The 14,915-nt window shown below is 31.7% G+C and overlaps 1 protein-coding gene across 4 annotated transcripts in view; it reads right to left on the bottom strand.

Moving 5' to 3' along the window:
- The window catches only part of LOC107443478 (GATOR complex protein mio), a 46,353-nt gene that overhangs the window by 30,813 nt on the left and 625 nt on the right, over positions 1 to 14,915 (bottom strand). The window contains exons 1-7 of one of the 4 annotated variants that reach the window (XM_043043483.2): positions 7,594 to 7,886; positions 5,984 to 6,049; positions 4,938 to 5,011; positions 3,119 to 3,183; positions 2,379 to 2,458; positions 1,249 to 1,295; positions 181 to 239 (exon numbers count right to left, since the gene is read on the bottom strand). In XM_043043483.2, the coding sequence (XP_042899417.1) occupies positions 181 to 239; positions 1,249 to 1,295; positions 2,379 to 2,458; positions 3,119 to 3,183; positions 4,938 to 5,011; positions 5,984 to 6,033 (375 nt within the window). In that variant the 5' untranslated portion in view covers positions 6,034 to 6,049; positions 7,594 to 7,886. Of the gene's footprint in view, positions 1 to 180; positions 240 to 1,248; positions 1,296 to 2,378; positions 2,459 to 3,118; positions 3,184 to 4,937; positions 5,012 to 5,983; positions 6,050 to 7,287; positions 7,427 to 7,593; positions 7,887 to 14,915 lie in introns of those variants that run through there. The other 3 variants (XM_043043486.2, XM_043043484.2, XM_043043482.2) reach the window with 3 other exon arrangements.

The following is a 14,915-nucleotide window of genomic DNA, read 5'->3' as shown; positions in this document are numbered from 1 at the left end:
CAAGATCTAAAAACTTCCTGTCATAAAGGTGAATTAAGAGAAAAATACTTTGTAAAAAAATATATATCTGATTTTGTGTGTTCTGCTTGAATGCCATACAATATATCTATCAGCAGTTGTTTCCAATAGAAATAAAAAGGTATCAAGATATAAAATAAAACAAGAATATTTACTACTTACAATATTTGTTTCAATGGGATTCCAGCTTAACACACTACATGCTCTTATAATCTTGGGAACTACAGAAGAAAAAAAACAGATATAAAAATAAAGTATTCAGATAAATGTCGTACAAATCAAAATGTGAATTTTAATAAATAAAAAAAAAGCAATATTTCTCAAAAATCTGTATGTGTAACTAATTTAAGTGTGACTACAAATTTTCATTTATCAGTCAGTTAGATTTAATAATAATTCTTTATTTTTACATTAGTAAGATTATAGAAAAGCATCAACATAATTAAAACAATAAAAGATCTCCATTTCCCTCTCTTTTTTAAGATGATAATCAATAATAATATCATCTTAAAAGACACTGTTTTCACAAACATAGAACCTATTTATATTTATCGTTACAAATTGGTATAATTTAATAAAAAAAGTCAAAATTCTCAACCAGTACCACCTAATTAAGAAAATATCTTAAAAAAACTGAAAATGAATTAATTTCAAGGTGATGATATTTTTATAAATTTCATGTTGACAATTGTAAAAGCTAGTTGTTAGCCCTGAAAAAAACTTTTCTGTGCCACAGTAATAAACAATGTAGAATGAAAGTCTTTAAATTATGGTAAATTGATAATATGAGAACCTAGGTTATCTATCGACCTATTTTATGGACCAATTATAATTAATAATGTTTCCCTTTTTGCATGTGATGTAAGAGATATGGGAAAAAAACTTTATGAAACTTTTCCCTAACATTGTACAGTAGAACTAGGCGATTTTAGTCAGTGATTTCATACTCTCCCAATAATTTATTATGTCTAAATAATGGACATCTTTTCACACACGCTTGCATCATTTCCTTGCTCTACCAGACTGCCGTGGTATATATACATATAAATATATACTATTCAAGAATGATTGATGCAAGGTAAATAGTTCAGCTATTTTGTTTTCAATTTAATATGTGATTATGGAAGTAGATAATACATTTTTATGAATAACATAACGATGTAAAAATTCAGTAGTTAAAAAATAAAAAGTTTAAAAAAACATAAATTTAAAAATTTATTTAATGCTTACCAAATTCTCGTCCAATAAGTTCAACATCTTTTGAAGTGGGTTCTATACTAAAGAAATATAAAGTTTTAATAAAAAATTGCATGGAAGGAGAAATAAAACTATACAGTCAGGTGACTGTTATATATTAATACTGTTCTTATATGTGTAAAGAGGGATAGACCTGCAGCCTATTATTCGTGTTAAAAATATACAAGTATTTGAGAGCTGGTTCAGAATAACGTATAACTATAATAGTCTTTCGTTAATGCTGCTATGTTACCTTTGCTCAATCACAGTTACTTTTGTAGCTCTCATTTGCTTTTAATTGTAAGCACAGTAGAACCCCAATTAACCTATAACCTTGAGGTTAAGAGAATTTGGAAAAACAAAATCTTCAAACTATCAGGGGATATTTTTAAACTGATGTGTTAGTGCATAAAAAGTGAATTAAACTACTCAAAATAAATAGTAGTTATAATTAAAAAAACATCAAAAATTTTATAACCTATAATTTCAAACTATAATTAAACTATTATTCGACTATTATTAAAGAAAATATTAAAAAATAATAAATATTTACTAAGAGTTGCTTTTTGCATGGAATTATCTTTCGATAAACGATTTTATAATTATGTGCAAAAATGTTTCAATTTGGTTAAAAAGTTCTCAAAATATGGCAAAATACATAAACAGTAAAATCAACATTAAGTACTTTGGACCGCTCTCTTGACCAAACTATTTGGACTATATTTCCCAGATTAAAGCTACTCCGTTTATTTCAGGGGGGTTCGTAAATCTGAATTCATTGAAAAAAAGTCTGGTTATTTAGAGAAAGTGCGTTTTGTGTCTGAATTCCTAACTTAAAATATTGATTGTACTGAGTCTGATACTGATCTTAGAACATGAAGATCTGATCATTAGATCAAAAGTTTTTCAGGGTGGTCTGTTTTGTATTTTGCACACTGTATATATAGATTTATTAATACAAATTAAAAAATGGCAAAAAGAATTCTTTTGTTATTTCAAATGATCCTTCATTAGAAAAATTTATTCAATTAAAATATGCAATACCATCTGTTAATGTAATTAAGAATGAATGCTCTTCCTTGAAAGAAAAATAAGTAAAAAAAAAAGAATATTTATTAGTGTACCTTTCCAATGTGATATGACCATTAGAAGATCCAATAGCTAACACAAGGGGATAATCAGAATTTGTGCACCACGCAAAGCACTGAAAAAGAATTTTGTATACAATATACACAGTAAACACTAAATAACATTTAATCTATTAATTTGGTTTTTACATACTAAATAAGATTATTGTAAAATAATAATTTGTAACATATTTATGGAGCCTGTGGACCATCTAAATGTTAATTATGGTTAAATGGTGTTTAATTTTTAGCACTTTGAACAAAAGTAGCACAACAACAGGCAACACTTAAAAATTCATTAAAAACATAGAGAATATGAGGCACCTGAACATACGTCAAAAATTTTGCCTACTTATTTTTTTTAATAAATGGTTTGCTTTTATAAAGAACAAAAGAAATTATAAAGGAAACTGTACAATAAATTAAACTTATTACTTAGTTTTAATAATTATTTTTAATTCTCTATTTTAAACTCTTGTTTTTTTAATTGATTAAAATGTATAGACATTTTCGTGTCAAAAAATGCTGTACACTAAAAGTTGTAAGTTTCATAAAACATAGATCCACATTTAAAAATATTTCAAAAACAGAAACTGTGGCGATAGTGTTTAATTACTCTTTAATATAAAAAAAAGCAGTAAAAATTACGTTTGAACTTAAACAATGAATATATAACACTGGGTAATTGATTAAACAGGGTAAAGAAGTTTTTAAAAAATTTAAAACTTAATTCATACTTTTAAATATTGGTGATCAGAACTTGAAGCTATGAGGTTAGCACTTGAGGTTTCTGACAATGGAACTGAAATGAAAACATGTAGATTAAAATTATTTCAAAACATTCACAAAATAATTAGATTCACATAAACAGCAATAATTCACAAAATTAACATACTAAGAACCAATTTATCAGATAAATATTACTATTTCTTTGATTTATCTGAAAAGAGCATAAATTCATATTTATAAAAGAAACAGTTTTTGTGTAAGTATTTCCCTCTAATAAGTCCTGAACTGTTTGTGTTAGGCTCTTGAAATTCGGTGAACTGGTAAGTGAAAGTAGGAAATTTCTAAAAATCACTCAAAACTTTTAATTATATCATGCAAGTAAGCCATTTTAAAAATGAATTTTTCTTAGTGGTTTAGCATAAGCCATTTTTTTAAATTAAACTATGAATGATTCTGTTTTTTCTAATATTCGAAAAGCTATCAGAGCTTTTCTGCGTGTCTAAAATTTCAAATGTGATACTAGTTCATGTCAGAGAACAGACTTTCTAAATGGCAAAAAATAACAACATATAGTCAACAAATTTGGAAACTATGGAAGAGGGAAACTATTTAAAGAATTTGCAGCAACTTTGGAAACTATTTAAAGAATTTGTTGCAATAATATAAATGGATGTTTACAAAGAATATACCAAGTACAAAATGGCTAACAGGGAGAATTAAAGAAATAATTTGTGGTAAGAATCGAAAAGTACGAGTAATAAATATCTTGTTAACAAATGGAAAAATATTAAAACGAAATGTTAGAGATAAATGTGTACTTCTTATCGATATTGTAATGAGTGTATAGATGTCATTTAATATTTAACATTAAGCTTAATTTAAAGGTGTTTTTTTTTTTCAATTATACATATCGAGTAAATATTATTGTCTTTAATTTTAAATATTTGTATTTATTATTTTGAAACTTCTCAGATTTCAAGGCTGGGAGTATTGCATGAGTAGCCATGGCAACCGGTGCTGTTTGAAAATTTTTAGAATTCTTCTTTCATTTTAAGTTTAGTATGCATTGATATTTTTTCAAAGAGTTTACTCTTGAATTGGGGAACCCGAGAGATCCTATAAATATTACTGAAATTATCAATGAAGAGAATCTCATTCCTTGAAATATGTTTTCCTTGTTTAATTAAGAATCAGAAATTCTAACATACAGTTCACTATCTGACAAAAACTTTTTATAATATTTAGATGTAAGCAATGAAAACGTAAGATATTTTTTACAGGCATTAGAATCTTTAATTACAAAAAAACCTTTCTTCCAGAATAATAGATTAAGAAAGATATTTTAGACAAAAAAGTAATATAAAAAGACTTGTTAGAGTTTTTATATTAATGTCGATATATGTGTGTGTGTATATACATACATATACATAATGTTTATTTTAAAATCATTCTTATTTTCTAATATCAAAATTGTTAAGGAATTACATTTAATTTTTAATTTATTTTATTACAATTTTTAATATTTAATACACTAAGTTCCCAAATAATACATAATTTACCTTTTAAGACTTTATTTATGTATTAATTAAACTTAGTATACAAATCACATATTTCTTTTAAGTACCTGTTTTTTACTATATGAAATCTAGGCAAACAATTTTTTTTAGTTGTAATGTAATACACAATTATTGAATTCATAAACTTCATAACATGGACAGGTAAATAGAATTTATAACAGTCCAAGTATAAAGATAAAATCTAGGTGTAAGGTAAATATAAATGTTTTGCAATAAGTATTAAAACTAATATCAAGTTTGAAAAACTTACAGAAAGATTTAAGAATTCCATCCTTATGATATTCAACTTCAAATAATTGTATATCTGTTCCAACAGTAATGAACCTAAAATTACAAGTAGAAAACTTCAGTTTCATGTCAGATTACAACAAGGATCCTTAATTATCCAAAATTAATGTTACCAAACCTGCTTTGAATAATTATAATATTTGGATTAGAAAGATTAACATACTTTCCTTGATAAGTTCTAAAAATTACATATAATCAGGGGTCAGTTTAGAAGAAATTTGGGTCTCTTCACAAAATATCTTTCCATAAAAACGGACCTTTCACAAAATAATTCATATTTTAATCGGACCCTTCACAAATTTGTTTATCTTCATTATTGTTTTGTCAATCGAATAAGCCCTTCCCGGGGGAAAAAGAAAGAAAGGCGGTTCGAAAAAAAGGTATGTTTATTCAGAGAAAGTACATTTTTGTGTCTGATTTTCCAATTTAAAATGTCGTCTGCAGTTATTAATTAGCATGTTTGAGATACTCCCTTAAGCCATTAAGTTCATAGCCATTGAGTCCTAGAACATGAAGATCTGATCATTAGGTCGAAAATTATTCAAGGTAGTCCTTTCTTTTGACACACTGTACAGCTGAATATTAAAANTTTGGTTTTTGCCGGTTTTTACCAGTTTTTGCCGGTTTTTACCAGGTTTTTGCCACTGTCCTGGCAAAAACCCCTTTTTGCCGGCAAAAACTCCAACCCTGGTTGCAAGAAATTAAAGAATTCTCCTTACGGACTCCTAATATTTGCACCTGTGGTGGATTCTCATCATAAAAGGTTGTAATAGCAAAAAAATTAATTTGATATAAACAAAATCGAATAAACTATTCAACAAAATTCCCTATAAGATATTAATTAAGCAGTTCAATCATCAGAAAGATTGCAACAATGAAATAGAATAAAATTTTCAACAGCTCATTTAAAGAAAATGTTCATCAATTCAGTAGAGTAAATAAAAAAAAAGTTTTTGTGACAAAGTTGCCTGTTACAATACAGAATGACAATTTAAAATGAGAAATAACCTGTTTGATTCTGTTGGAGACCAAAGAATGTCAACTTTGGGTGAAGTCATCTTTCATTCAATGTAACTGAAAATATGTGAAGTAAAATTATTATTTTAAAAATGTAATAAATATTTATACAGTTTGTGTTACTTTAAAAAACAATACCCAAAATATGTAAAACACAAACACAAGGACATGGATAAAATTCGGAAACACATTGACATTTTAAAATAGAGGTTTTTTACTTTGTTTTTATTCTTTTTATTACACTTTTTATTATGTATTTGTACACAAAACTTCTTGTTTTTATTATTTGATAAATTCAATGTGTTTAGAATGTTTATTTTGGAAATTGTTATTCATTATGATGGTGCCAAAAGATTTCGCATTTTCGCGGGCGTTGACAGGTCGATGAGATAATCCCAAAGTACCAAAAAGAACACTTAGACCAAAAATAATCAGCAGATGCTGCCTTAATCTGTATTGCCCACTGCCAAGCTAGAGAGTTCGTGCGAATAAGTATCTGCATAATATTTACCATGTCTATTTTCTTGTCAATTCAAGTTTTAAGTGTTATATTCATTACACAAAATGTAACATCAGAAATATCAAATTTTTTTTTAATTATTTTATTTGCAAAAATTTTTTTAGTGACATTCATCTTGCTGCTAACAGTAATAATAGGATAAGAAAAATATGTCTTTGTTCTGACAAAATATTGACTTTAAATATTTTGTAATTGACATAACAAAAATTTTATTAATCAACATTTTGAAATTACCAAAATCATATTTTCTAAAAAGTTTTCATACAATTTAAATAATAGTGTAATATTACTGTTGATAATTAAAATAGACTGGGGAAGATTTTCATACCAGTGCCTGCCAAATTTTGGCAACAACAACAGGAAGTTGCACAGGAAAAACTGAAGTAAAATAAAAAATCACAGACCAACTTAAAACTTATAACTCAAAACCACACCCAGACCAATATACATTTTTCGTTTTTAAATTTTTTCTAAACAAAAATCTTTTGACTATTACAATGTTACAATAGCACAAACAGTATGGAAATTCACCAATTTTGATTAAATTTCAGACATTTCAAGAAAAATTAAAATACTTATAATTTTAACTTTTAAGTGAAAAATTATGCTTTAAATAATTTCTAGAAATCAAAAAGCCTAACATTAAAATAAACAAATCTCAAAATGTACTAATCCATTTTTACAGCACAAGTAAATTCAGCTGTTTCATTCATTTTTATTTTAAAAAAAATAGCGGTAACATTAAAAAAAAAATTTTAAAAATTTTTTGATTTACCTGCGCTTGATAACTTTGCATAGACGACTGAATGGAAAAATATATGTGATGCCTCAATATAAGTAATATTTGATATTTTGGTGGAATTGAGCAAATATAAAAGGGTTACTCCATTACTGGTGTTATATCACATTACATTAGTTACAAAAAACTGGAGTAAGAGTAAATGACACTAAGAAACGGGTTTCAACTGAGTTTTGCTTCCAAAGTCTGCAAATACTAGGTACATTCATAAATGGAGCTATCCAAAAGAGAAAAGTGTAACAAATGTTAAATTAGATATATATTTTAACAATAGTTGCATACATCGTTACTTATTGGTTCCTGTTGTTCTCAATCATTTTTTTATTAAGATAATGAGTAGACTCAATATAAATAAAACCTTTATACAGTAAAAGAATAAGACTAAATATATAATATTATTTATTAAAGAAAGAATTTAACGAAAAAAAATTTTTAAGTCGGTAAACAGTTGTGAATTACAAAAAAAAAAATAGTTTATAGCTTAGTTTTCTACTTTGATACATCAAAATTCAAAACAAAATAAACAAGCGTGATGATTGTCTATCTTGTGATCTCTTGTGTTTACAATAGAACACTTGCAGCGAACTATTTCTTTAACAAGGAATGACAAGGAGAACTATCTTGGCAGCCGCTATTCTTGAACGATGTTCAATTTTCATGTAAAGTTGCCCTTCTCTTCATTATTTTTTTCCGCGCTACTTTTTTGAATGGATGTTTTGAATATGAATGTAAGCAGCAACAACCTCAAGCTCTTGACCTGCTCTACTTCTGGTTAGAAAGTTTGTATATCCCTTAAATAAATCACTAACTGTTTTAAAAATAATTCACAGTAGTTATTCCTATTCCGCCATTATGGAGCAAACAAGTTAGCTAGTTGCATGGTATTAACATTAGCGTGAGGAGTTTGAAGCCCATTTAGATACTTGAAATTATTGGTATGGGTAATTATGCAGCGATGAATTGTGAAAACTGTTTTAAAAAAAGGGCATTCTAATTTTAAGATTCCCATCAGATCTCGAAAGAAAGAAGAAATGGGTAGTAAATTGCAGAGGATATAAAGCAGCCTGGAAAAGGGACTCGCTTATGTGAGGCTCATTTATTCATATTGTATTGAATTTATTTACTTATATATATAATATATACACAACTTTAAGCTGTTAAAATTTATTTCTGAATGCTTGTTTTTGTTTGTTTCTTTCTCAGATTTATGCTTTAAAAGCACATTTGGATTTCAAAATCTATAAATTGGAATGATTTTATTTTCATTGAATGAGTAGATAGGAGTCTGGAGAATTTTATAAATCGTCTTAAGCACTTGATTTCCTTAAAATTTTATGTAAAAAAACTGAGCGCCTTTACTTAAGTATAACTGAAAATTTTTTTAAAAAAAGTTTAAACCAAATTAAAAGTTTTTATTGAGGCCAAAAGAATGCGAAATACTAAATTATAGAGTTCGTATATGAAAGATATACAAAGAATGAGAAATATTAAATTATAGAGTTCATATATGAACGATATAAAATGGTCATATTCGTAACACGTCTTCCAGCAGATAAGGAATAATTCCTGTGGCTGTCTATGAGATGACTATGCCTGGGTAAGTTATGAATCAAATTATCCATATTTCGTCCACCTAAAAGTTACGGTGGATGTCTGATTTACGACTGATGGACTTCTACTGTATCTTTGTGGATCATCTCATTCATTTCACCATGCTGCTTTAGGAGTTCAGTCAACCTCAAAAGAAGCAGAATGGTTTCTCAAGTTGCGTCTTGAGGCACAGTACTACCTGTAGACACAAAGATTCCAGCATGCTTTAAACCAGGTTACCAACCCTCGCTTTTTGATCTATCATTTCATCTACTGACTTTTTCCCCGAAACGAACTTTGTTGTATCCTCTGAAACATTTGAAATTGACCACACACCAGTGAGTATTTCTTTGACCATCTCCAACAATAATTCTCTCTCGTGTTAACAAAATTGAATTCATTGGAGCCACCTTATCCCAAACTTAGAAGAAATTATCCTTGTAGAAATAAGTTTCCATGCAAATTCTTCAATTAATAAATCAGCAAAAACTAAAGAAATATAACTCGTATAGAGTAGTCTATAACTCACGCTTTCCGCCTTTCTGAAACAGTCTTTGCACAACAGGGTCGGATTACCCATTAGGCCAAACTTGACCATGGCCTGTGGCCCCAAATGATTAGGGGCCCCCTTAAAATGAACTTTTTGAAAATAAATTAAGAAAAACAATGATTTTTCAAATTTTTTCAAAATTTTATGAGTACTTTTTAGTTCTAATTTAATATAATAAAGTAAAATTTAATTTATCATGATTTACTTTAATTTTAAATATGCTTTCTTACATAAAAAGATACATAAATACTTTTATATTGGAATAAATAAAAAATAATCTAGGGACCCCAAAAATTTTAATGGTCTAGGGCCCCGCATACGCTTAATCCACCCCTGTTGCACAGTTTTATTAGGTAAAAAATGCAAATACTCGAGAATTGCACATCATATTTTTAATCCAGTTTGGTGGAAGATATATATTAAAAAAAACTTCATCTGAGTAGCGGAAGGCAATCCACTCAAACCATAGGCTGGAATGAAATCTGCATAGACATTTGTCAACCTAAATCCATCTATAAAATACTCTGTTTAATTTTAAATCGTCCTGAACTCCTTAATGCCCCCTCATACAACATCACAGTGAACAACAATGAACTTTACAGGGCCTTAACACAAACATATTCATAACCTTTTCCTCTAAACAGAGCCTACCCAAAAACTCTCATCCCCTGGACTTCAGCGAAACAGGCAGGATTTCAATCAAGTTTTCACATTATTAGAAATTCATGATGCCCTCCCATCCTCCATTTTTAAATCACCAGAACTAGATGAAATTACTCTAAAAGGACTACGCTCTCTATTGAAAACAGCTCTGCTGACGGCGGAATTCGCTAACAGCAAATTTTACAATGAACCGAGGCGTTTCGCAAGGGTCTGTTCTTTCTCCTCTCCTCTTCATGATTTACATGTTTGACCTTCATCTTTATCTCACTGGTTATATATTATGTTTTGTCTTTGGGGCATATTTCAGTCGCAAAAACCATACACAAAACGAAATACAAGATGCAATTCGGTCGCCACCAAACTCAGATAAGGAGGAATGATAAGAACTTTGAAATTGTCTCAGACAAAAGCGCCGTCATTAACTTATCCAGAAAACAGATTGGTGATAATTTCAGTTTTAACATTTTCAGCAAATCTATCTTCTGGGTTCAAAGCCTTCGTATTCTCGTTCAACATTTCTCTAGCATCATAACCTTCTACGATCATTTCAGTTTTAAATCCGAAAATCCTAAAGTAACTCTCTATGCTTCACTATAACTCTAACACAGGCTGGGATGTCCGATCAAATCACTTGCTCCGAATTGCCAACTCATGCATCAGGAATTCCCTTGACTTCGGAAGTCACAACTTTTCTTTCTTCAGAAAAACTGGTCTAAGAACCCTTGGCGTATTATGTAAAGCTGCACTTCTTGTGGCAATTGGTTTGCTAGATAGACACCTATTCCATCTCTTCTCAAAGATGCGGGAGTACACTAGCATCACGAAATAAATGGCTTTCAGCAAAATTTTACTTCCGACACATCTCTCTCGAATCTTCATCTGTCCCGCAGTGGACTGACCATTAAGACAGAGTTCCCATCAGATCACCGGAGTCAAGCATTATCACTGGCTGCATTCAGTGTGTGAGTGGGTGACCACTTGGATCAGTCTGCGTAGGGACCGAGGGTGTGCGGTATTGGTCCTCGTTAACCTGGTCTACCTTAAGTGCTCGACTTCGCGTGCAGGTCATTGGGCTACCGAAGCGGCGTTGCCCTCCCCTCTGCAGAGGATCAAAATTGTGATGGCATGTCTTCGAATCATCTTCAGGGATTCTTCCCAGACCGTCGATCGTCAATAGCCAATAGTGTAGTTCTATTGCTGAGTAAATGAACTACATCAACACCAATCTTCTTCTACAGCTTACTATCACCTACATTTCCCCCCATCCCACTTTCCCTAAGGTAAAAGGACTCCACTGATACCGTTCATTCACAATTGGGTGACCAGCACGAACATAACTCAAGGTAACGTTATTAAATACCACAATTGAACTCAAATTCTTTAAAATTCTTCAAATTATGACGATAACTTACCATTTCAAACCAAACTGTTAATCCTGCTATAGAATTGATTTTTGTGCGAAATGTTTCCCTATCTGAATCTCTCAAACTGTATTGTTCTAGCAACCATTGGATCCAAATAAACAGACAAAATTAGCTTGAGAATACATGCCTTCGAAGGTTACACTATCCAAAGTCGGCTTTCTCCGCATACATCGGACTTTATTGCCGAAGTACTGGCCATTCACTGATCCCTCAAGCATTGTGTTACCAGCAACGACAACTATATTTTCTAACGGACAGCAGTTTGATACTTCAGTCTCTCATCAAAGGCAACCGAAAATTTCATAAAATCTCTCTTCTTCTTCTTCTTGATCATATTACTAAATCAAGTAGGAAAGTGAGATTCCTCTCCTATATTAGGATTCCATCCTACCCAGGAATAAAAGAAAATGAACAAGTCAGCTTGTATCTTCTCTTGGAATCTCCCTCATTCCAGAATGCTCTTAACACTACTAATCGTTATGTCATCAGAACCCAGCGTTATCTATTCGGAACATCTGCTGCGGAACCCTGAATTTTTTTCCTAATCCTCAGATCAAACTTCAATCCCTTTAAAAATTCACCCTGTGTTATGGTAGCCAAGTGGTTAAAGAATCGAACTCCAGTCCGGAGGAGTGGGGTTCTATACTCGACTCCACTAGGATCCATCGAGTACATGCGATATACGTGCTCGCAAAATTCCGAGGATCAAAAGTCTTGGGGTCGATCGTTGAGCAGTACTAAGTACTATGGGCACAAAGGTAAAAAAAAAAGTATCTTGTCCCTTCAGATCTATCTCTAAATTGAGGAAGCGGCCTCACAAAATTGCGATGGCACGTCTTTGAATCATCCTCAGGGAATTTTCAAAGCCTATCGTCAATAACCTATGGCAGATCAGCTTGCAAAACATGCGCTAAACCAAAAGTTTATTTAACACCTTTCATCATCTTAGGGCCTTATCCAAGCCTTCCTTGACGAAACGCTCAATAAGGAACTATGTGTTATGGAAGGGCTGCAAATACTTCCTTTCCTTCTCTCACTTCGATGTATCTCAAGATCACTGTCCACTAATCGTCCCGCAGTGGACTGATTGTTAAGACACGGTTCCCAGCAGATCACCGAAGTCAAGCATCACTGGCTACGGTCATCGTGCGGGTGGGTGACCACTTGGATCAGTCTGCGTAGGGACCGAGGGTGTGCGGTATGGGTCCTCGTTAAACTGTGCTACCGTAAAGTGCTCGACTTCGCGCGCAGGTCGTCGGGCTACCGAAGAGGGGGTGCCATCCCCTCCGCAGAGGATCAAAATTGTGATGGCATGTCTTCGGATCATCCTCCGGGATGTTTCCCAGACCGTCGCCAATAGCCCATTGTGCAGCTCTAGTGCGAAGTAAATTAACAACAACAACAACAACTGTCCACTAATCAGCTCCTGAAATCTTGATGTACTAATTGCCAGGATCAGAACTGAATTTCTTCTGACGAATGCGATTCTACACAAGTGGAAATTGATACAAAACCCAAACTGTCCGTGCCTGTGTTGGATTACTCATTAGGCTAGACTAGGCCATGGGGTCTGGGACCCTAAATGATTAGGGTCCCCCTTAAATGGATTTCTTGAAAATAAATTTTAAAAAATTAAGAAAAACATTGATTTAAAAAAAATTATTTCAAATATATAATAATAAAATATGATAATTTTTTTACGTAATGTTAATCATTTTTATTTATTACTCATTTTAGTTATTATTTACAAGTATTATTATAGTTTATGTATTATGAAATTTATCAATGTTTTTTAAGTTCAAATTTGCCATTTTGATATGCGAGCGAAAAAATTGAAGGCAGTACTGACGAGCTAAGACTTGTCTAAACAAGAAGCAAAGAATTAAATTTTGTTGACCATATATGGAGACGTTTTAAATGAAAAAGAAGTTATTTAGTGTCTCAACTGAAGTGTCTCATAATTTTTTTAGTGTTTTATAATTATTTCGTGTCCGTAATTCTATTTGATCAATATATAATTTTAAAATTATTTACTGAAAGGTAAGTGTTTGTTTATTGTTTTATATACGCTTGAAAAAACTCATACAACTGCAGTTGTATGAGTTTTTTGAGATGCAGTCTTTTCTGATGCAGTTCTATGAGTTGATACAAGGTCACTTTCAATCAAATTTTATATATTGAAATACTTAAAGCTTAAACTTTTTAAATATGCTTTCTTAAATTAAAAGATATATAAATACTTTTATATTTGAATAAATAAAAAATATACGAGAAAAAAAATTTAATCTAAGGGCCCCAAAAATTTGAATGGCCTAGGGCTCCGCGTGCGCTTAATCCGGCACTGCGTACTGCGGAGGTATCGATACGAACGATCACTTTTTCCTGGAATGTCCCTCATTGCAGAATGCTTGTAAAGAACTTTACCAGTCCTAATCGCTTCAAAATCCAGCATATCGTGAATTTATCTTACTTGTTGTTGTTGTTAATTTACGTCGCACTGGAGCTGCACAATGGACTATTGGCGACGGTCTGGGAAACATCCCGGAGGATGATCCGAAGACATGTCATCACAATTTTGATCCTCTGCGGAGGGGATAGCACCCCCGCTTCAGTAGCCCGACGACCTGCGCGTGAAGTCGAGCACTTTAAGGTAGCACAGTTTAACGAGGACCAATACCGCACACCCTCGGTCCCGACGCAGACTGATCCAAGTGGTCTCCCACCCGCACACTGACCGCAGCCAGTGGTGCTTGACTTCAGTGATCTGCTGGGAACCGTGTCTTAACGATCAGTCCACTGCGGGACAACTTATCTTACAATCCTCGGACCAAACTCCAATCTCTCAGCAAATTTTTGTCCCGTAGTGGACTGATCGTTAAGACACGGTTCCCAGCAGATCACCGAAGTCAAGCATCACTGGCTACGGTCAGTGTGCGGGTGGGTGACCACTTGGATCAGTCTGCGTAGGGACCGAGGGTGTGCGGTATTGGTCCTCGTTAAACTGTGCTACCGTAAAGTGCTCGACTTCGCGCGCAGGNATATTTTCTAAAAAGTTTTCATACAATTTAAATAATAGTATAATATTACTGTTAATATTTAAAATAGACTGGGGAAACCAGTGCCGGCCAAATTTTGGCACCAACCAGGAAGTGGCACAAGAAAAACTAAAGTGAAATAAAAAAAAAATCACAGACCAACTCAAAACTTATAACTCAAAACCACACCCAGACCAATATACATTTTTCTTTTTTAAATTTTTGCTAAACAAAAATCTTTTGGCTATTCAGCAATGTTACAATAGCACAAACAGCTATCAATATGGAAATTCACCAATTTTGACTAAATTTCAGACATTTCAAGAAAAATTAAAATACTTA

Source organism: Parasteatoda tepidariorum, chromosome 2 (assembly GCF_043381705.1).
Source record: "Parasteatoda tepidariorum isolate YZ-2023 chromosome 2, CAS_Ptep_4.0, whole genome shotgun sequence".
NCBI lineage: Eukaryota > Metazoa > Arthropoda > Arachnida > Araneae > Theridiidae > Parasteatoda > Parasteatoda tepidariorum.
This window is presented reverse-complemented; position numbering and strand designations above follow the sequence as displayed.